Source organism: Mus pahari, chromosome 1, assembly GCF_900095145.1.
Source record: "Mus pahari chromosome 1, PAHARI_EIJ_v1.1, whole genome shotgun sequence".
Lineage (NCBI taxonomy): Eukaryota > Metazoa > Chordata > Mammalia > Rodentia > Muridae > Mus > Mus pahari.
In genome coordinates, this window is record NC_034590.1 from 1,776,853 (window position 1) to 1,796,709 (window position 19,857).

Consider the following 19,857-nt stretch of genomic DNA (forward strand, 5'->3'; position numbering starts at 1 on the left):
TGTGAGTTTAAGGCTAGCCTGGTTCACATAGCAAATTCCAGGCCTACCTAGAGAGACCCTATCTCAAAAACCAAATAAATAGATGGTGAAATAAACAATTTTAAGAAATGAAAAGAAAGGAGGAGTGGGTGGCCTGGCCTCCCTCCTGGCCCTTATCGCTTTACCCTGTGGCTCTGGGCCTCAGTTTACCCAACTCAGTCTCAGCTGCTGAGACTACCAGGAAGGGCTGAGGCTGAAGCCTGGCTGTGAGCCTCACTCTGAAGTTTACGCCCTTGCCTGGGTCTCCTCATCTGTGGTATGGGAGAAGGCAGGCCCACCCTCACTGAGATGGGGCCATGGGACAGAATGGGCCCAGGGCATGGCCTGGGACATTCCCATCAGCACTGTTACTCTTCTCTCAGCCAACCATCTGCCACTACTTCATCCGCCTGCTGAAAGAGAAGGGGCTGCTGCTGCGCTGCTACACGCAGGTAGGCGGGGCCTTGGGCAGGAGTGACTGGGTAGGCGGGACCGTGGTGGCAGGGCTGGCTGGCAGTAAGCCAGATGGGTCTTGGAAGGCTTGGTCAGAGCTGGGCTAACACAGGCAGGCACAGGACCCGGGCTCAGCTAATTGTAGTGAATGACCTACAATAGGCCACTTCCTCTTGGCCTCAGTTTCCCCTTTGTAAAACAGGGGAAGGAAACAGGATAGATTGGTACTCATTGGAATCAGGAAAAAGGTCAGAAATTCAAGGTTGCTGGATGGTAGTGGCGCATGCCTTTAATTCCAGTACTCAAAAGGCAGAGGCAGGCGGATCTCTGTGAGTTTGAGGCCAGCCTGGTCTACAGAGTGAGTTCTAGAAGAGCCAGGGCTACACAGAGAAACCCTATCTTGAAAGACCAAAAAACAAACAAACAAACAACAAAACCAAAGAAAGGTTATCCTTGGCTACAAAATGAGTTTAAGGCCAACCTTCAGGATGTGAGACTGTATCTCTAAATTAATTGGTTAGTCGATTAAAATATAAACTAACAAATATAAGAACGTTTAAATATAAAGAAGTCAGAACAGCTTTAGGCCCTCTCAAGTCTGATGTGAGGTGGCAGGTCACAGGACATCCCACACTTACTGTATCTGAGGGGACACTGTCCATACCACAGCCACTCCAAATCAGGAAACTGACACTGTATTGTAAAGAAGGTGGGCTTCTTATTGTACACTTCTGAGCCTGGCCTCGGATACTATGGCTAATGGGACAATGTGGCCACTCTGGGGTTCGGAAGGATGTTCAGGCTGCTGGCTTCTATGTGTCTCTATGTGTTCTGTGGATGTGTTGAAGTTCAGACTGCTCTGTGTATACGTGTGTGCTAAACAATTGTCTCGGAATACAAAGTGGCCATTACATTACACACTTGCTATCCCGGTACTTGGGAAGCTGAGGAAGGAGATGAGGAAGGAGATGATCATGAATTCAAGGCCAACCTGGGCTAATAGTGCATTTAAGGTCAGACTGGCTTCATAGCAAACAGCCCCCCCCACAAGGAAAAAAAGTTAAAAAGGAAAAAGAGAACTCCAAATTGTACAGTAAAGTTAATGCTTGAATACAAATAGGTTTGAAGCTCTTGCAATGTCAGAAACGGCCACCAGGGGGCAGGGGAGGATGAGTTCAAACTTTTGGGGCCAGATGGCTAGAGGCCCTAGCTGGGGTAGACACAGCTTAGTCCTTCCAGGCACCGCCCAGGCTCAGGCCTGATCCTAGCAGCTCCCTTGAAGCCCCATGCTTCCTGCTTGTGGTTGCATGTCCCTCTGGCACCCTTGTTTGCTGGCCTCGATGACAACAGGTGTCCACCCAAGTACCAGGCCCTACCAGTGAGCCAAGCAGACACCGCTGCCCTCCTGGTGCTAATTCATATGTGGGACAAGAACAAGAGGGGCCATGAGTCATAGACCTAGGGTGTCAGATGGGGCTGAGTCTCTGAACTCTTCCACGGGAGGCAAGTCGGGGGGGGGGGGTTCATGAGGGAGATGCTGGTGTGCACGGGGTAGGCAGGGAAGCCTGGCCAAGGTGACATTAAAACAAACAAAAAACAGGGCAGTGGTGGCACATGCCTTTAATCCCAGCACTCAGGAGGCAGAGGCAGGCAGATTTCTGAGTTCGAGGCCAGCCTGGTCTACAGAGTGAGTTCCCGGACAGCCAGGGCTACACGGTGAAACCCTGTCTCGAAAAACCAAAAATAAAAAATAATAAAAAATAATAATAATATAAATAAATAAATAAATACAAACCTAAGAGCTGGGAGGGAAGGAACCTCCAGGCGGAAGCTCACTGTGGCTGGATGGGACAGGTAGGGAGCTACAGAAAGCAGGCAGGTTGCTGGTGTGCTGGTCCAGCCAAGGTGGACAGAAGGCAGACTTCAGGGAGGGCCACTGATGCAGAAAAACATGGCTAGGCATCTCCTGGGTGGTGGCTGTCTCTCAGCTGAGCACCTCCTGTGCTTTCCTGAGGCTGTGAGACTCTGGGATTTAGCCACATAGTGGGGGCAGGGGGTAGCTGGACGTGGGGCCTGGGCTGAGCAGAGAGGCCTCAGACAGAGCCACCTGTGAGCGAGAGCTGCCAACACAAGTGTGCTCAGTGTGAGGCATGCAGATGCCTACCAACTATCTGTAGTATCTATTTCACTCTAGTATAGTTGTTTTGTGTGTGTTTCCAAGTATACACGGACATATGCAGGCATGTCACATCAAAAGCTTGGAGGAGCTGGGCAGTGGTGGCGCACGCCTTTAAGCCTAGCATAGGAGGCAGAGGCAGGCAGAGTTCGGGACTAGCCTGAAGTGTGGAGGTCAGAGGACAACCTGCAGGGGTCAGTTCTCTCCTTCCATCCTGTGGGTCCCAGGGATGGAACTCGGGTCACCAGGCTTGGTGGCAAGTGCCTTTACCTGAGCCATCTCACTGGCTCCACACATACACTTTAAAAGGAGATTTTTTTTTTTTATTTCATGTTTATGGGTGTTCAGCCTGCATGTATGTTCATGATCTGTGTGTATGCAGTGCCCACAGTGGCCAAGAGAGGGTGTTAACAGATGTGTGCTGCCATGTGGGTGCTGGGACCCAACCCTGGGTCTTCTGGGAGAATATCCAACACTCTAAACTGCTGGGCCATCCCTCCAGCCCCCACACATACATTTTTGTAAAATATCTGAAGGTGGAAAAAAAATGTTCCACTTGCCCCCTTTGTGGTCTGCTTTTTTTCTTGGTGGCCTCTTCCCCTCCGTCACCGTTTGAATCACTGACCCACTTTCTGGAACACAGTGGCTCCGCCTCTGAGTTGTGCCGACACAGCATCTTTGAAGCTATGCAGTGCTGGTTTTAGCTCTGCACAGGAACCCATTCAGTCATTGTGATCACTCAAGCCACTGTGGTCCCCACAGAAGAATGGCTCCAGACCCTTCAAGTTGCATACATGAAATTCACCCTCCAGAAAGTTCTCTGTATGCCTCAAACCCAGCCTCTTGTCTGGGGAGCCCTCGATAGTCACACCATGGAACAGCACCATGCTTTTTTTTTTTTAAGATTTATTTATTTATTATATGTAAGTACACTGTAGCTGTCTTCAGACACTCCAGAAGAGGGCGTCAGATCTTGTTACGGATGGTTATGAGCCACCATGCGGTTGCTGGGATTTGAACTCTGGATCTTCGGAAGAGCAGTCGGGTGCTCTTACCCACTGAGCCATCTCACCAGCCCAGCACCATGCTTTTTAAAACCAAGAATTAGTCTTTTTCTTTTCTTTTTTTTCCGAGACAGGGTTTCTCTGTGTAGCCCTGGCTGTCCTGGAACTCTGTAGACCAGGCTGGCCTTGAACCCACCTGCCTCTGCCTCCTGAGTGCTGGGATTAAAGGCATGCGCCACCATGCCCGGCTTTTTTTCCTTTTATTTTGGGTGTGTGTCTGCTGCGTTAGTTATAGAGGCCGCAGGGCTTCCCGCATGCTGGGGAAGTGCTCTACCACTGAGCCACACCCCCAGCCCAGGCACGGCCTTAGCTTGTGATCTTCTGCCTCACCCTCCTGTAGCTGAGATTACAGGCTGGCTCTGCTAGCCCAGCTCTACTATGCAGACGTTGGGTAGAGGCTGCAGTCTACCACATCATCCTGAGGGGAAACTGCAAACTTACATCACGGATGTGCAGTAGGGTAGGTGTCAAAGGTCTGCCCCACTCAGGGTAGACTCAACTCAACGGTGGGCTTATGAGGACAGAGCCCCATCACAAGGGAAGGAGCATGTCTGTGGATATAATCCAACATGATCTGAGATCTCAGGCATCTCCCTCCACTCTAGACTATGTTTCCTATGGATACCGAGTCTGCTGGAGGTAGTTCTGTGAGCCCTTAGTTAGCTGTTTGCGTGTGTGCTGCTCACTCTCCAGTGAAGGACTTGGTAGACTGAGCCAGCGACAGAGCAGATGCAGCATCCGTGAGTGCAGGGTGTGGCAGTGCCCCTGTAACCTGGCACTCAGGAGGGAGGTTCTCCAGTTTGAGGCACTCTCAACCCCCCCCCCAAAGAAACAAATAAGTCATTCTCTTGTTTTATTTATTCATATTATACTTATTTAGTGTGTCTGTAAAGTTCAGCGGACAACTGAAGGAAGCTGTTTGCTTCTACCATGTGATTTCCGGGGCCCAAAGCCACGTTGCTATGTTGGTGGCAAAGGCCATTGCTGGCTGAGCCGTCTTGTCAGCCCATACTGTGGCTTTTCCAAACAGGTGGCAGTCTCACCCCAGCTTGCCTGAATCTTGCCCTGTCCCTCAGGCTGGCCTCACCTTTATAGTAGTCTAGATTTATAGGCATGGCCCACCATGCCTGGCTTTATTTACTTATTGCTTATCTATTTCACTTTTTTGAGACAGGTTTTCCCATGTACCCCTGGCTGTCCCGACATTAGCTATGAAGCCTCAGCTGACTTTAAACTTAAAGCAGTCCTCCTGCCTCAGCCTCCAATTGCAGGGTTTACAGGCAGTCGCCGCCACTGCCGACCTGATTCACTTTATTTATGTTAATGCTTGGCCAGAGCTGTCCCATACAAGCTGCTCAGGTGGGGTCCCCACAAGGAGACACTGAAGATAGGCACATTTATTGCAATAAATGTGTGGCAAATGGAGGGAACGTGTGTGGCTCTCTAACAAAAGAACTTCTCTGAAAAATAGAGGCAGTGACCCAAGTTTACAGAAGAATGTCCCATGGGTATCCTTTAGCAACCAGCCATCTGTGGCCCCACTGGGAAAGTGGGCACTTTCCATATAGCCTCACCCTTCCTTGTCCCCTGCAATGCCACTTCTCAGAGCCACCAGGGTTGGCTATCTTCCTGACCTCCCCTCCCCCTCCAGAACATAGACACGCTGGAACGAGTGGCAGGGCTGGAGCCCCAGGACCTGGTGGAGGCCCACGGCACCTTCTACACATCACACTGCGTGAACACCTCCTGCAGAAGAGAGTACACGATGAGCTGGATGAAAGGTGAGGCTGGACTCCGCGGGCGGGCGGGCGGGCGGGCGCGCGGTGCGCCTCAGGCAGCGGGCGGGCGAGCCTCTCACTGCTTGCCTGCCTTAGCTGGGCCCGAGGGCCGGGGCCCCAGTGCAGTCTGCCCCTTTCTTTGCCTCTTGCCAGCCAGAGAGTTGGTTGGTTTCCTTTGAGGCTAGGCTTCCCTATGTAGCCCAGGCTGGCCCGGAGCTTGCACTTCTGCCTCAGTCTCTCTATTACTGAGACGTAGCAGGTGTGGGCTACGGTACCCAGCTGTGCTGCTTTTTATGGTAGCCGTAGAAGCCTCAAGGATTTGAGGTGACAGCAGGTCTTTGCTCCCATGTCACCCCTCTGCTGGGCTGTCATCCATATGAAGTTCAGAGCACGGCCAGCCACGTGTGGACTCCGTGTAGACTCATCCTCAACGGTCACACAGCCTCTGTGTCTCTGAAGCATTTACTATCTTACACGGCAAACAGGGCTACCTTCTGAGGAAGGCATTGCACAGTGCAACCTAAGTCTCATGTAGCTCAGACTTCCATGTTGGACAGTGCAGCAAGAGCCTGTGGAGAGGGAAGCTAGATGCTGTGCTGGGTAAGACGAGTGCTGGAAGCACACATGGCAGGGCTCAGGGCTGTCACTGCTGTCCCTCATTCATGTGAGGACACAGCACCCAAGAGAGACAGCTAGTCCCTGCGCCTGAGCCCCGGCACCAGGGTGTTTCTGGCAGCCATTGTGCTGAGCCTGAAGCTGCTGTGTCACTGGGGGTCCATTTCTGTATTCTTTATGTTGATGTCACAAAGCCTCTGGTGTCCCCTAGAGATCAGAACAGCTGTGGCCTTTGTAGCAGGACCCTGGAAGGTGGCTTTTCTCACAGAATGCCAGTCAGCTGCCCCAGACTGAGGGTTCCTGAGCAGCCCAAGTGTGCACAGCTGGGGGTGATGGCCAATGGACATTACCCCCTTTATGTCCCTGGGGAATCACATCTTCCACCCACAGAATAGCATATTTGTGCAGAAATACCTCAGCAGTGGCCGTTAAAGCTTTGCCCTGTGACTGACTGGATGAGTGGCTGGCGGAGTGAGCTCCGGCCCTTTGGGCTGCACGTGACAGATGTGCTTTCAGGCTCTCTAATCCATAAGTAAGGAGTGTGACTTTCATAAGGGTAGTCTGTCCCATAAGGAGTCTGTCACGGAACCCAAGGGTGGGAAACAGATGAGTTTAGGGTTTGATCCAACCCAAGGCTATCTGTATGTCCTTTCCTAACCCAGGGGAAGATAGGACTGTCCCCAGGACCCATGGGAAAGATTTGACTCCCATTCCCCGGATGGGGATCTGTGGAGTCCAGGGGTGCCTGTCTGGGGCAGATGGGTTTGCCCCTGTATACACCGTCTCGCTCACTAGCTGTGGTGCTGCCCCACCCCTGGGTGCCTAGAGGTGTCAGGGACAGCTCTCTAAGGAGGGAGCCCCTCTCTGAGAAGCAGGGATGCCTGAGTAGTGGGCTGTGCTGTTTGTTCTGTGGTACTGCGGACCAGAACTAGGGGACTTGGAAATGCAAGGTCAGATGCTCTACCACTGGGCCACACCCACAGCCCCCACACTGGGCGACTCAGGCAGGCATCTCCTGCTGAGTCGTGCCCAAGCCCTCATGGTTCTGCCACTGAGCTAGCCTCAGCTCTTGGGGTTTGCTGTTAAGTATTAATATTGATCTGTGTGTTCGCGTGCGTATGTGTGTAGGTGTGCACATGGCATAGCATACGTGTACATGCCAGAGGACCATCTGCAGGAGCTGTTTCTCTCCTTTTAGCATGTGGAATCTGGGGACAGAACTCAAGTCACCTTTATGCACTGAGCCACCTTGAAGCCCCAGCTCTTGGTTTTTTGAGATGTGGTTTTGTTGTGTAGCCAAGGCTGGCCTTGAACTCACAATTCTCCTGTTTAATTCTCCCCCCAAGCAGGCTCTAGGCATGCACCACTGCCACCTGCCTGGGATGCATTTCTGTTGACAGTATGGAGCAGCCCTTGGGGGGGCCTCACAACTCACTGTCTCTCTCTCTCTCTCCCTCTGTCCCACTCAGAGAAGATCTTCTCAGAAGCGACTCCCAAGTGTGAGCAATGTCAGAGTGTGGTAAAGCCTGGTGAGCCTTGGTCCTGGGGCTGGGAGGTGGGCCTGGAGCTGGGACCCCTTTCCTCCACTGGCCACTCTGCTACCTGGCCCATCCCCTACTGTTCAGCAGAGGGTGGGTATCTGTCTGCCCCCCCCATGCCTCAGTTGGACCCCCAACTTCTGACTGTTCTAGCTCTGTCTCCCATTTCTCCCGTCCTCTGTCCCTCTGTCCCTCTGTCCATTTCTACCACAGATATCGTGTTTTTTGGTGAGAACCTTCCATCTCGCTTCTTCTCCTGCATGCAGTCAGTAAGTGTCCACTCTGGGCTTGGCCCATGTGAGGGGGACAAAGCCAGAGCAGTGGGGTCCAAGGCCTTCCTGGTTACTCCCTGCAGGACTTCTCCAAGGTGGACCTCCTCATCATCATGGGCACCTCCCTGCAGGTGCAGCCCTTCGCCTCCCTCATCAGCAAGTAGGTTGAGGAGGATGGGACTGGGGGTCAGCTCGGGACAGGGCACTAGGGCAGATCCTGAACCTCAGCTCCCCCTTCCCAGGGCACCACTAGCCACCCCACGGCTGCTCATTAACAAGGAAAAGACAGGACAGGTAAGTAGGCCTCGGCTCCCCTCCCTCCTCTCCCTCTCCTTCTCCTGCTCCTTCCCCTCCCCTTTCTCTTCCCTCTCCCCCTCCCCCCCCACTACCTCCCCCTCTGTTTATTTTGCCCCCTTCTTCATCTGACCGCTTCCTCAGGTCTCTGTCCTCCCTGAAAGCACCAGACTTAGACTTGCCAGTTCAGGGAGAGCATGGGAGCTGGGTGTGCACTGGGCCTCTGTGTCATTCTGGACTCCACTGAGCACAGAACAGAACCGTGCCTTGAACCTGCTGAAGCCCATGTGTTTCCCAGGACCCAGGAGACAGTCCAGACATCACCATTCTAGTGTCCTCTCACATATCAAAATCTGGGGACTCTCAAGCCCCTCCTATGAAGTGGCAGAGGGTTTGTATAGAGCAGTCTCCTGAGGATGCTAAGCTGTGTCTAGGTGGTGTGGTGCGATACAGTGTGAACTCAGGAGATAGGCTCCCTTGTAGCCCTGTCCTCTCAAACACACCATGGAATTTAAGATGACCTTGAACTCCTAGTCCTCTTGCCTCTGCCTTCCAAGTTCTGGCATGACAAGCCTGTGCCACCACACCTGGCTGTGTTGTTTGTTCTGCAGTAGGATAAGTTGCTTGCCATGCACACATTGGGTCCTGAGTTTAACTGCTTGCACCCACATAAAAATCCAGGCATGGTGTTTGCAGCTCCACACTGGAGAGGCAAAGATTAGTGGCCCCTGGGGCTCACTGGATAGCCAGTCTCACATAATCCTGAATTCCAGGCCAGTTGAGAAATGCTCAGAAAGAATGTGTTTGGGCTGAGGATGTAACTCGGTGGCAGTGTTTGCCTGCCTTAGCACCGCCAAAGATTATTATTATTTTTGGACTAAAGAGGTGGCTTACTGGTTAAGAGCACTTTCTGTTCCCAGCACCCATGCCAGGTGGCTCACAACTGCCTTTAACGCCAGCTCCTGGGCATCTCATGCCCTCTTGGTCCTCTGAGCACATAAAGGACATACATACAGTTAGATAAAAAGAAGCCAAGTGGCAATCAATCAATCAATAACAAATTGGCTAACTCCTAAGAAATAGTACATATGGTTGGCCCCTTGGTTGACCTCTAGCCTGACCTCCAGATCCACATGTATACAAATACAGGCACATACCCCACTACCACACACACACACACACACACACACACACATTAATTAGTAAATAGAAAAATAAGGTTAAGTATGGTGGCGTACATCTTTTATCCCAGCACTGAGGAGGCAGAGGAAAGGTGGACCTTTGTGAGTTCGAGGCCAGCCTGGTCTACTGAGCAAGCTCCAGGACGGCCAGGGCTACACAGAGAAACCCTGTCTTGGAATAAGCATAAGGCAGGTCTGGTGGCTCAGGGCTGTGCCCTTAGCTGTCCTCTCCCCACAGGCGGATCCCTTCCTGGGCATGATGATGGGCTTGGGAGGTGGCATGGATTTTGACTCCAAGAAGGCTTACAGGTGAGGCTGGGCCTGGGTGAGCAGCTTGGGTAGGGTGGGCGAGGAGGGAGAGAAGACAGAAGGCCGGCCGGACCTCAGCCTGTTCTCTTACTCCTGCTAACCCTGCAGGGACGTGGCCTGGCTGGGTGACTGTGACCAAGGCTGCCTGGCTCTCGCTGACCTCCTCGGATGGAAGGTGAGGAGCTGGGCCACCCCAGCCCACCCTGAGCCCAGGCCTGTGGGGTTTACGGTAACCTGACTTGCCTCAACTTTGCCCCCTACAGAAGGAGCTGGAAGACCTTGTCCGGAAGGAGCATGCCAACATAGATGCCCAGTCAGGGTCACAGGCCCCCAACCCCAGCACTACCATCTCCCCTAGAAAGTCCCCACCGCCTGCCAAGGAGGCGGCCAGGACCAAAGAGAAAGAGGAACACCAGTAACCACTACCTCCCACAGGACAGCGGAGCCCTGGCCAGCCCTGGTCCCTCTAACATGCAGCTTGTGTGAGCTCATAGACCCTTCATTCTTTAATCACTTTCTTGAAATCAGGGTCCCCAACTCGATCCCAGGAAAGTCTAATGTACCTAAGGGCTAAGGCCTGTGCAGTCTCTAACCGTAGCCCATAGCCTCTAACCACCTAGGGCAAGAAGCAGCCTTCCCTAACTTCTAATTATTCCCAGAGAGCAGGGTACCCCAAAACTCCTCTAACAGCGCCAGAATAAGGCATTTCTCTATTGTTTTCAGGAGGGCCTGTGGCTAAATCAAATTAACCTAGCCCGCATAGGGGCTGGACTCTACAAATATAACTTCACCCGGGGGGGGGGCTTGTGGGTCTCTGAAGCTGAAGGCCTGCCAGCTCTCTGCCTCCAACAAAGTGGGTACCAGGCTCCCTTTCCTGGGGACCCACCTGCCAGCTGTTGGTGGATGAGCAAGAGACCTTGCTTATTAGAAACAAATTAAAAAAACAAAACAAAGCAACTAACCATGAGCTGTGTGGCCTCTGCTTCTTTTAGTGGGTACTTAAGGCATCTGGGGGCGGGGGAGAGAAGGCCATAAAGACTCCAGACTATCTATGGCTCCAGGATCTTAGGGGTAATGGCAACTGGGACCAAGATATGCCCTTGGAGAGGGTAGCCTGGTGACTTTTCACCCTGGCTCTCAGCCTGCCAGAGGCTCACTCCTCCTAAGTGGATCCCTTAATACTGACCCCCCCCCCCAAAGAGAGAGGAAGGTGATTTCAGACGCCTCAGCCCCGCCTCTTCCCCTGCCTCCCTGGCTTCCTCCCTAGAGAGTACTTTCACTTCCTGCTGCTCTGGCTCCCCTCGGAACAGGTAGGGCCCCCAGGGACCAAACATCTGGTCCCATTTGCACCCACAGCTGCCTCCATCCAACCCTGCCCAGCCCTACCCCTGTCCAGATCTCCTCCCAAGGGAGCACTGCCTCCCCCCCTTCACCCTTCTTCCCTGCCTGTCCCTGAGGTGTGTTCCCCACCCCAACACCTGAAGTTGCTAGTTGGCAGCTCAGTAATTGGTGTAGCTGATAATTATCTGGCTTGCACACAATACCCTAAGAGAAATGGAGCCCTCAGAATAGGGTTAGCCTGCTGATCAGACCTCTTCCCAGGCCGGCCACCTAATGCTGGGCCAGGAGTTCAGGCAGAAAGATGGGGGTGAAATGGTGGAGGACGGATAGATGATGGGAAAGCAGCTGGATGGTCTCTCCAGTCCCACATACCTTACCCCTGTCCCGAAAGGGTTCACTTGGGGTTGGTAATCCCCTCTTGGTGAACATTTGGGGTGTAGTGTTCACCAAGATGAAGAGTAAGAATCTAGCCTCTGCTGAAATACACAGCAAGTATGGAACAAGCCTGGGCTATACAAGGTCCTGTCTCAAAAAAAGAAAAAAAATTAATATTTGACAAATAAATGGAAGCTGGGCGGTGGTGGCACATGCCTTTAATCCCAGCACTTGGAAGAAAGAAGCAGGCAAATTTCTGTGAGTTCCAGGCCAGCCAGATCGACATAGTGAGACCCTGTCTCCAAAAAAGAAAACACTTTTAATCAAATGTGGGAGAAGGGTGTGTTAGGGCTCCTCTGAAATCTGGGAAGGGAAGAAATGAGTGTCATGTCGCATCTGGCTAGCAGACAGAGCGAGCCAAAAACTTTTCCAGAACTTATCCCCTTCTGCTCTGTAAATTCCTGTTGGGAATGCTCTTCCCCCACCACAAGATACATGGGCCTTCCTCCTGGGGTCCTCAGAGTTGTCTGCCCCTCAGCAACTAAAGAATGTTACGGCCACCCCAGCGAGGCATAGTGGTGTAGCCTATTATCTCACCACCTGAGAGCTTGAAGCAGGAGGATTGCCATGAGTTTGGGGCTAGTCTCGACTACAGAGCAATCCAAGTGAGTCTGAACTGTCTCAAAAGAGCAAAACAAAAACAAAACACCAGTCCTTGGCACGGGCATAGCCGTGGGCCTCTGCGGTCCACAGTCGTTGGCACAGGCATAGCTGTGGACCTCTGCGGTCCATTCAAGAGCTCAGGCGAGACCTCTGAGGCACATGGAATGGAATAAACTGTTCGTTCTTGCCTTAGCTGAGCAGCCTGAGTCTTGTCTTCCTCCATGCCAGAGGCCAGAGCATGGCTCGCTGGTGCCTGGCAGTATGAGGCTAGCCCAGCCGGACATGGTGTCTGCAGCCCCTACTAAAGTGGACAGGTGAGGCTATAGAGTTGGCTCTGGATCAAAATCCCCCTCCCCAATTCCCCCTCCCCAGCTCCACCTTTGACCTTTTGTTCCTGGGCTATCCCTGCCCTTTGGACCCCGTCCCCCGTCGCCCCACTCCAGTGGCCAGCTTCCACTATGACCCTTGACCTCCTGGCACCTGTGCACCCCAGGCTGGTCCGGCCACTAGCAGATGTAGCAGATAAGCTCCCACTAGGGGTCCTCAGCACCACAGAGCCACTTCTTCGACTGCAGAGGACTCAGAGAGTGTGGCAGGTCCCCGAGCTGGATGCTCAGCATGCCAAGGCCTTTCTGGAGCTGTGGCCACTGGGGGTGAGTACTCAAAGCTGGGCATCACTTCTGACCCTCCCTATGTCAGCTTGGATCAGGTGGGTGACCAACACAACACAAACTGGGCTAACCTAAAACTTAGGCATTTGTTTTAGGAAAGACTTTATATACCCCAGGCTGGTCCCCAACTCATTGTGTAGCAGAGGCTGACTTCAAATTTCTGATCCTTTTGCCTTTACATCCCCCGAGAATAAATGTTACAGGAGTGTGTGTGTGTGTGTGTGTGTGTGTGTGTGTGTGTGTGACCACACCCAGCATGTGCAATACTAGAGATGGTTGAGCCCAGTGTTCCATGCATTGAAGGCAGGCACTCTCTCAGCTGAGCTAAATCTCCAGGCCTGTTCTGTAGGGACAGCAACAGGGCTGGCTGATGAAGGTGGGGCTGGCTGTTCTCTGAGCTTTCCTCATTTCACGTGGGGTGTGGTCTAGGATATGTGTATCCCAGGCAGGAAGAAAGGAGCTGCCAGCTGTCCTGTGTCTCTGGCCTGAGGAAGAACACATGCCAAGGACCGGAGAGCCAGGCTTGAAAAGCTCACTTGAGAGGTTGGGAGAAGGGGAGGCTGGACAGATGGCTCAGTGGTTAAGAGCAATGTCAGCTCTTCCAGAGTTCCTGAGTTCAATTCCCAGCAACTACATGGTGGCTCACAACCATCTGTACTGGGATCAGATGCCCTCTTCTGGCATGAAGGTGTACATGTAGATAGAGCACTCCTATGCATAAAATAAATAAATCTTTAAGAACAAACAAACAAAAAAACCTCACTTGGAGGCCAGCAGTAGTGACACAACACCGTTAATCCTAGCACTTAAGAGGTAGAGGCAGGAAGATCTCTGAGTTCGAGGCCAGCCTGTTCTACAGAGTGAGTTCCAGGACAGCCATGGCCTGTTTCAGAAGAAAAAAAAATCAAAATAAAGCTCACTTGGGAGTTATATAGTACAGCCAAGCCAGCACTGAGCACCTTTACCTGAGCCAATCTCACTGTGTAATCAGGCTATTCTTGAACCCATCATCCAATCACAGCTGTGTGCCTCCAAGCCCTGATGGTCATCATTTCCTGTAGCTCAGCATACTAAGGCCCTGAACAAGACATTCCTCGGGTCTGTGCCTGGTGGCACACAAGGGGTCAGAAGCAGGAGGATCCAGAGTACAAAGATAGTTTGGGCTACTTAGTGAGTTCAAAGCCAGCCTGCTACAATGAGACCTTGTCAAAATATAGATAGATATGGGTATGGGGAGGGTGGAATGACAAATGGATGGATGGACAGACAGACTACAGCTTCTTCGGGGAATATAGGATAAATTTGGAGAGAACAGCTGGCAGACCACAGCTGCCCCCTGGCAAGGCCATTATCCTTGTGATGGTAAAGATGATTGTCAGTACTGTGTCCCACCCACTTAACAGGGGCAGGCAGCATTTCCTGCACAGTGACCAAAAGTTCCTGGGTTTAAGCCCCTACCCAAGAGGGGGTTAGTGTTTTCCAAAGAATTCTCTCAAGCTAGGTGTATGAAATATGCCTATAATTTCAGCATTTGGGAGTCTTCTACAGGAGGATTATGTGTTTGAGGCTAACCTGGGCTATATAGTAAGTCCCCATTTTGGGGGCAAAAGAGAAAATTTCAAAAAGAAGCAAGCAGTACTGGGGATGTGGCTCAGGAGCCTAGCACTGTTGTGTGAAAAGACCCTAGATTGAGTCCTCAGCCACACTGTGGGGGCTGGGAGCCCACAAACAAACGACAAAAATCAAAGATCTACAGCAAAATTCCAGTGGCAGATGCTCATGAGTTAGGTAGGTTTAGGATTGCCCATCCCTGAACCAGCCAGTGATCATGCAGTAGCCCATCCTATTGGCTAGGTCTAGTCCTGGCCCCACCCCCCAGGTCCTGTCTACAGGAACTGAGGGAGGGTTTCACTGGGCTGCCAAACTCTGGCTGCCAGGTGCCTTGCTGTTGGAAAGACAAATACATTTGTTGATGTCCCTACAGAACAGGCCTAGAGATTTAGCTCAGCTGGGAGAGCGCCTGCCTTCAAAGCATGGAACACTGGGCTCAACCATCACTAGAGGTGCTCAACCTGTGGGTCACAAGCAACCCTTTCACAGGGGTCACATATCAGATATTCTGCATATCAGATATCTCTATTACGATTCCTATGAGTAGAGTTATGAAGGAGCAACAAAAATAATTTTATGGTTGGGGGGTCGCCACACATGAGAAACGGTATTAAAGGGTCACAGCTTAGAAAGGTTGAGAACCACTCCCTTAAAGTGAACTGTCAGCAAGCAGGCAAAAAGAAACATCTGCGCATTCCTGCCTGAAGCTGATTTCTGCCCTTTCCCCTCTTCTCCAGAGCTTCCTGGTCATTGGACACGACCCTGGCCAGGTCCTAATGTTGAAGGCAGGGCCTTTGTCAGGAGATATCAACGCCTATCCAATTCAGAGGTTTCCTGGAGGTGAGGACCCTGCCCTAGGTTTGCAGTCCACGCAGCGAATGGACCGAGAACTATATGTGCTTTGATCCCCAAATATCTCTTGAGTTCCACAGTCTCACGTGCCTCCATCACTGAGTCTCAGCTAGCCCATCATTTCTTGCCCAGATCACTGCGGTAGCCTCCTCCCCTGATGTCTCTGCAGCTACCCCCTCTCTTGAAGCCCTTGCTGAGCACAGCAAAGAGGGATGCTCACACATGGGCTCCATGTGGTCCAACCCTCCCCCAAACGCTGGAGGTGTTTGTTAACATCCCCGAATGCCAAGTTAGGTGGCCATCATGAGCTACGGTGCTGTCTGATTCAGCTTGCTTCTACCCCTTGTTTGCTTCAGGCCCACACTCACTGCCCAGCCCCATTGTTCTCCTCTCGGTTCCTGCTAACCCAGCTGTAAGATGTTGCTACTGTCTGTCCTTCCTGCTGGAGCACCCTTCCCTGAGTGGTTGACTTAAGTCTCCAGCCTTGAGAACCTCCATAAGAAGATAACCTGTGTTGATTCGAGAATTCAAGGGCTGGAGCTGGACCCACGGGAAAGAACACTATCCGTCTCCCAGAGTCCCTCACTGGGCTCCCAGCACTCCTGTGACATGGCTCAAACCCCGCCTGTAACTCCAGTCCCAGGGAGTCTACTGCCCTCTTCTGTCCTCTGTGGGCACTTATGTATCACACGGACACGGGCAGGCAAAACAACCATACACATAAATAAAAGAATTTTAATATAATAAAAAGAAGTGTTTTAGTCTAGCCTGGGCTACATATACAAAAACAAAAGAAAGCTTGGCATGGTGGCTCAGGACTGTATTCTCACGCAGAAAAATTGCCACGTGTTTTAAAGCCAATCTGGGCCACATAGTGAGTTCCAGGCCAGCAGATCTCAGGGGATCTGAGGGGTGTCCCAGGTGTGCAGGGGGCATCACTGCCCCTAGGACCCAGAGATGATTGTTTTTAGATTTATGTATTTATTCTATGTATATGAATATATCGTAGCTGTCTTCAGACACACCAGAAGAGGGCATTGGATCCCTTTATGGAGGGTTTCAAGCCACCATGTGGTTGCTGGGAATTGAACTCAGGACCTCTGGAAGAATAGTCAGTGCTCTTAACCACCGAGGGTACTCTCCAGCCCCAAAGAGGTGGTCTTATCCCCTCCTACCACAGCTGCCTTTTCCCCCTCCTCTTCTTTATGACTTTTTTTTTTTTTTTTTTTGGTTTTTCGAGACAGAGTTTCTCTGTATAGCCCTGGCTGTCCTGGAACTCACTTGGTAGACCAGGCTGGCCTCGAACTCAGAAATCCACTTGCCTCTGCCTCCCGAGTGCTGGGATTAAAGGCATGCGCCACCGCGCCCGGCTCTTTATGACTTTTCAAGACAGGGTTTTTCTGTATAACCCTGGCTGTCCTGAAATTCATTCTGTAGACCAGGCTGACCTATGAAAAACAGTGAGACCCTGTTTCAAATTTTTTTAAAGATTTATTTATTTATTATATGTAAGTACACTGTAACTGTCTTCAGACACACCAGAAGAGGGCGTCAGATCTCATTGTGGGTGGTTGTGAGCCACCATGTGGTTTTTGGGATTTGAACTCAGGATCTTCGGAAGAGCAATCAGTGTTCTTACCCATTGAGCCATCTCACCAGCCCGAGACCCTGTTTCAACAAAACAAACAAACAAACAAACAAACAAAAACTGAAAACATTTCTGTTGAGCTAACTTATTTGGTGTCAGAACATCAAGAGAGGCCGGGCATGGTGGTGCACGCCTTTAATCCCAGCACTTGGGAGGCAGAGGCAGGCGGATTTCTGAGTTCGAGGCCAGCCTGGTCTACAGAGTGAGTTCCAGGACAGCCAGGGCTACACAGAGAAACCCTGTCTCGGAAAAAAACAAAACAAAACAAAAACAAAAATAAACAAACATACAAAAAGAACATCAAGAGAGAAAATGATGTCAACTCCCAGTGGTGGACACTCCCTGTTTCTGAGGGAGGATAGAGGGGAGGGGGCGGGCGGGAGTGTGGGAAGGCTGGGCCACAGGGTAGGGTGAGGTGGACAGTGGCCACCCTGTAACACCCCTTTCTCTTCCCCTCACTAGGTGTGTCCCTGGAATCCTCCAACCTCTGCATGCCCGACTGTTCCCATCTCCTGGCCTTTCTGTCAGCCAGCAGGTACAGGTCATCTGGCAGAGGGGCATGGGGACTCCCTGAGATACTCATCCATACCAAGACTTCCCTCTGTCTTAACTCAGGGACATTTTGCCAAGGACCCTGCTCTTGCCCACGCCTACTGTGGGGGCCGGAGATAATCACTCAGGTGAGGTCCACTGCTCCGGGAAGGAGAGCCCAACCTGCCTCTTTGTGGCCCAGAGAGACTGCATCTAAAGGACCAGATAACTAACTGGGTTTGAAAGAAGCTGGGAGTGGGGCAAGAATGAAAAGAAGCTGCGGTGGGTCCAATGGTGACACACGCCTTTAGTCCCAGCACCCAGGAGGCAGAGGCAGGTGGATCTCTGTGAGTTCGAGGACAGCCTGGTCTATAGAATGAGCTCCAGGACAGCCAGGGCTACATCGAGAAATCCTGTCTGGAAAAACCATAAAGAAGAGGAGGAAAAGGAGGAGGGAGAAGAGGAGGAGAGAGAGAAGGGAGAGAAGAGGAGGAGGAGGAGGCAGCTGCAGGGTCAGCTGGGATTGCAGGGGATAAGATGGCTCCTGGGATCTGACAAGATCGAGCTGGAGGGCCTGGGAGCTGGGGGACGGGGTGGGAGTGGGACTACATTCTTGGTCCTAAGTGAGGAAGGATGAGGATGAAGTCTGGTGCCCCCTATGTACCTGGGTCACCTTGCCTCTTCCGCTGACCCTCAGATCCTCATCGGCTTGGCTGCATCCAGGCGGACGCCTCAGGGAGGGTGCTGTCTGTAGTGAACCAGCTCTACCTGGAGACACATGGAGGCTGGGAAACAGAGAGCCCACAGCAAACAGAGCCAGAGTCCGGCCAGAAATACAGTCTAGGTTAGCAGGGCGGGGCCCGGGGACCTTGGGAGATGAGGGGATGGATGGCACTGTAATAAGCCAACCTGTCTCCCATCCAGCCTCCAGGAAGCCCACCCCACACCGGGTCTCTTGGGTGGAAGACCCTTTGAGACCAGAAGCTCACCATGCTGCACAGGAAGTGCATCGTCCAGAAAGACAAGGGCTTCATCCTGGACCAGAAGCTCACTCCCGTGAGTCGGAAGTGCTCTTTCCTAGTCCTGCTCTAGAAGAGGAGGAAGTGAACAACGACTGCTACAAAGATGAAGAGGAAGACTGCGAGGATATGCTCACTGCCCACATCCGTGCTCTGGCTAGGGCCCGGAGCAGCTATGTAGCTAGGCAGTACCGATGCCTTCGGGCACGCCTCATCTCAGATTCTGGAAATCCCTACCGCCCAGGGGACCCGGCCACAGAGCTGCTTCAGGATGTGCGCCAGCTCCTCACTAACCTCCAGAATTACCTGGCAAAAGACCCCGACGTCAGAGCTGTCTTTGGGAACAGGGGACCTAGCATCCCTCGGGAAGAAGATCTTGGTAATGGGAATTGGAGGGAAACTCCCCAAGGGTTTGAGGGTGCCATGAAGTTGGTTCTATATGTGTTCACATGTAATCTCTGAGTCCCCAAGGGCAAGCACACTTGTTCATGTATATAGCTATTACTTCGTAGCTCTACCTAACATGTGCATTGCCTGATAGACCTCTTCTGCCCCGTTCTTGGGAGTGTTCATACATCCCCCACAGGCCCCAAATCCTGCCTACACTTTGTAGGTAGCCCGGAGACAGAGTGACTAGGGATCAGGGTGGCATTGTCCTCACACGCCACACGCTTTGCAGGCCCCGCTGTGGAGGTGGCCCTGTGTCGAGCGGTTCTAGAGCCCCTGAAGCCCGCCCTGTGGACCAAACTCCGAACTCTCAGAGCCCAGGAACTACGACGACTACGCCGGCGCCAAATAGCCTTGAGGGTAGGAGCGGGGCCCGAGGGTCAGAGCCCGGCCTTGCGGAACCGTATCCACGCGCGCCTCGCTCACCTGCATGCGGCGTGCGCACCGCGCCGCAAGGTGGCGCTGTTGCTAGCGGTGTGCAGCGACGTCTACGCGGGCCTGGGCGGTGGCGAGAATAAAGGTAAAAGACCTCTGAACTTAGAGTGATTTAATGGTGGGTACCCACGTCCAGGGAAAGGGTAGCCCCCTTTGGTAGCAGGCGCCCACTCAGGCCTGGGGACCTGAAGGGAAGATGTTTGTGTGCACCCCTGCCAAACTAATGACCCGTCCTCTGGCTTCCTTAGAGCCCCTGGGGGCCGACGCCTTTTTACCTGCCCTGACGGAGGAGCTGATCTGGAGTCCACATATTGGAGAAACACAGCTGGATGTGGAGTTTCTTATGGAGCTCTTGGATCCAGGGGAGTTGCGAGGAGAAGGTGAGCTCCCACTTCTGAGATGCCCAGACACTGAGAAGGAGGCGCCTTTGATGAGCCCCAGCTTCCTGTGCCTCAAGAGGAGAGGTGGGCCGGGCGTGGTGGCACACGCCTTTAATCCCAGCACTCGGGAGGCAGAGGCAGGCGGATTTCTGAGTTCGAGGCCAGCCTGGTCTACAGAGTGAGTTC

General features: G+C 52.4%; 2 protein-coding genes across 4 annotated transcripts in view; both read left to right on the plus strand.

The window, feature by feature from the left end:
- The window catches only part of Sirt2 (sirtuin 2), a 24,003-nt gene extending 13,344 nt beyond the window's left edge, over positions 1–10,659 (plus strand). The window contains exons 8-16 of one of the 2 annotated variants that reach the window (XM_021195758.1): positions 402–470; positions 5,363–5,492; positions 7,574–7,633; positions 7,856–7,911; positions 7,998–8,074; positions 8,157–8,208; positions 9,628–9,698; positions 9,807–9,873; positions 9,962–10,659. In XM_021195758.1, the coding sequence (XP_021051417.1) occupies positions 402–470; positions 5,363–5,492; positions 7,574–7,633; positions 7,856–7,911; positions 7,998–8,074; positions 8,157–8,208; positions 9,628–9,698; positions 9,807–9,873; positions 9,962–10,117 (738 nt within the window). In that variant the 3' untranslated portion in view covers positions 10,118–10,659. The remainder of the gene's footprint in view (positions 1–401; positions 471–5,362; positions 5,493–7,573; positions 7,634–7,855; positions 7,912–7,997; positions 8,075–8,156; positions 8,209–9,627; positions 9,699–9,806; positions 9,874–9,961) is intronic. The other variant, XM_021195767.1, reaches the window with a different exon arrangement.
- A 318-nt stretch (positions 10,660–10,977) lies between these two features.
- Positions 10,978–19,857, plus strand: part of Rinl (Ras and Rab interactor like) — a 10,393-nt gene continuing 1,513 nt past the window's right edge. Inside the window, exons 1-10 of one of the 2 annotated variants that reach the window (XM_021211673.1) lie at positions 10,978–11,008; positions 12,306–12,391; positions 12,571–12,730; positions 15,097–15,199; positions 17,322–17,394; positions 17,475–17,539; positions 18,088–18,234; positions 18,315–18,788; positions 19,089–19,376; positions 19,540–19,671. In XM_021211673.1, the coding sequence (XP_021067332.1) occupies positions 12,339–12,391; positions 12,571–12,730; positions 15,097–15,199; positions 17,322–17,394; positions 17,475–17,539; positions 18,088–18,234; positions 18,315–18,788; positions 19,089–19,376; positions 19,540–19,671 (1,495 nt within the window). In that variant the 5' untranslated portion in view covers positions 10,978–11,008; positions 12,306–12,338. Of the gene's footprint in view, positions 11,009–12,270; positions 12,392–12,570; positions 12,731–15,096; positions 15,200–17,321; positions 17,395–17,474; positions 17,540–18,087; positions 18,235–18,314; positions 18,789–19,088; positions 19,377–19,539; positions 19,672–19,857 lie in introns of both variants that reach the window. The other variant, XM_021211668.1, reaches the window with a different exon arrangement.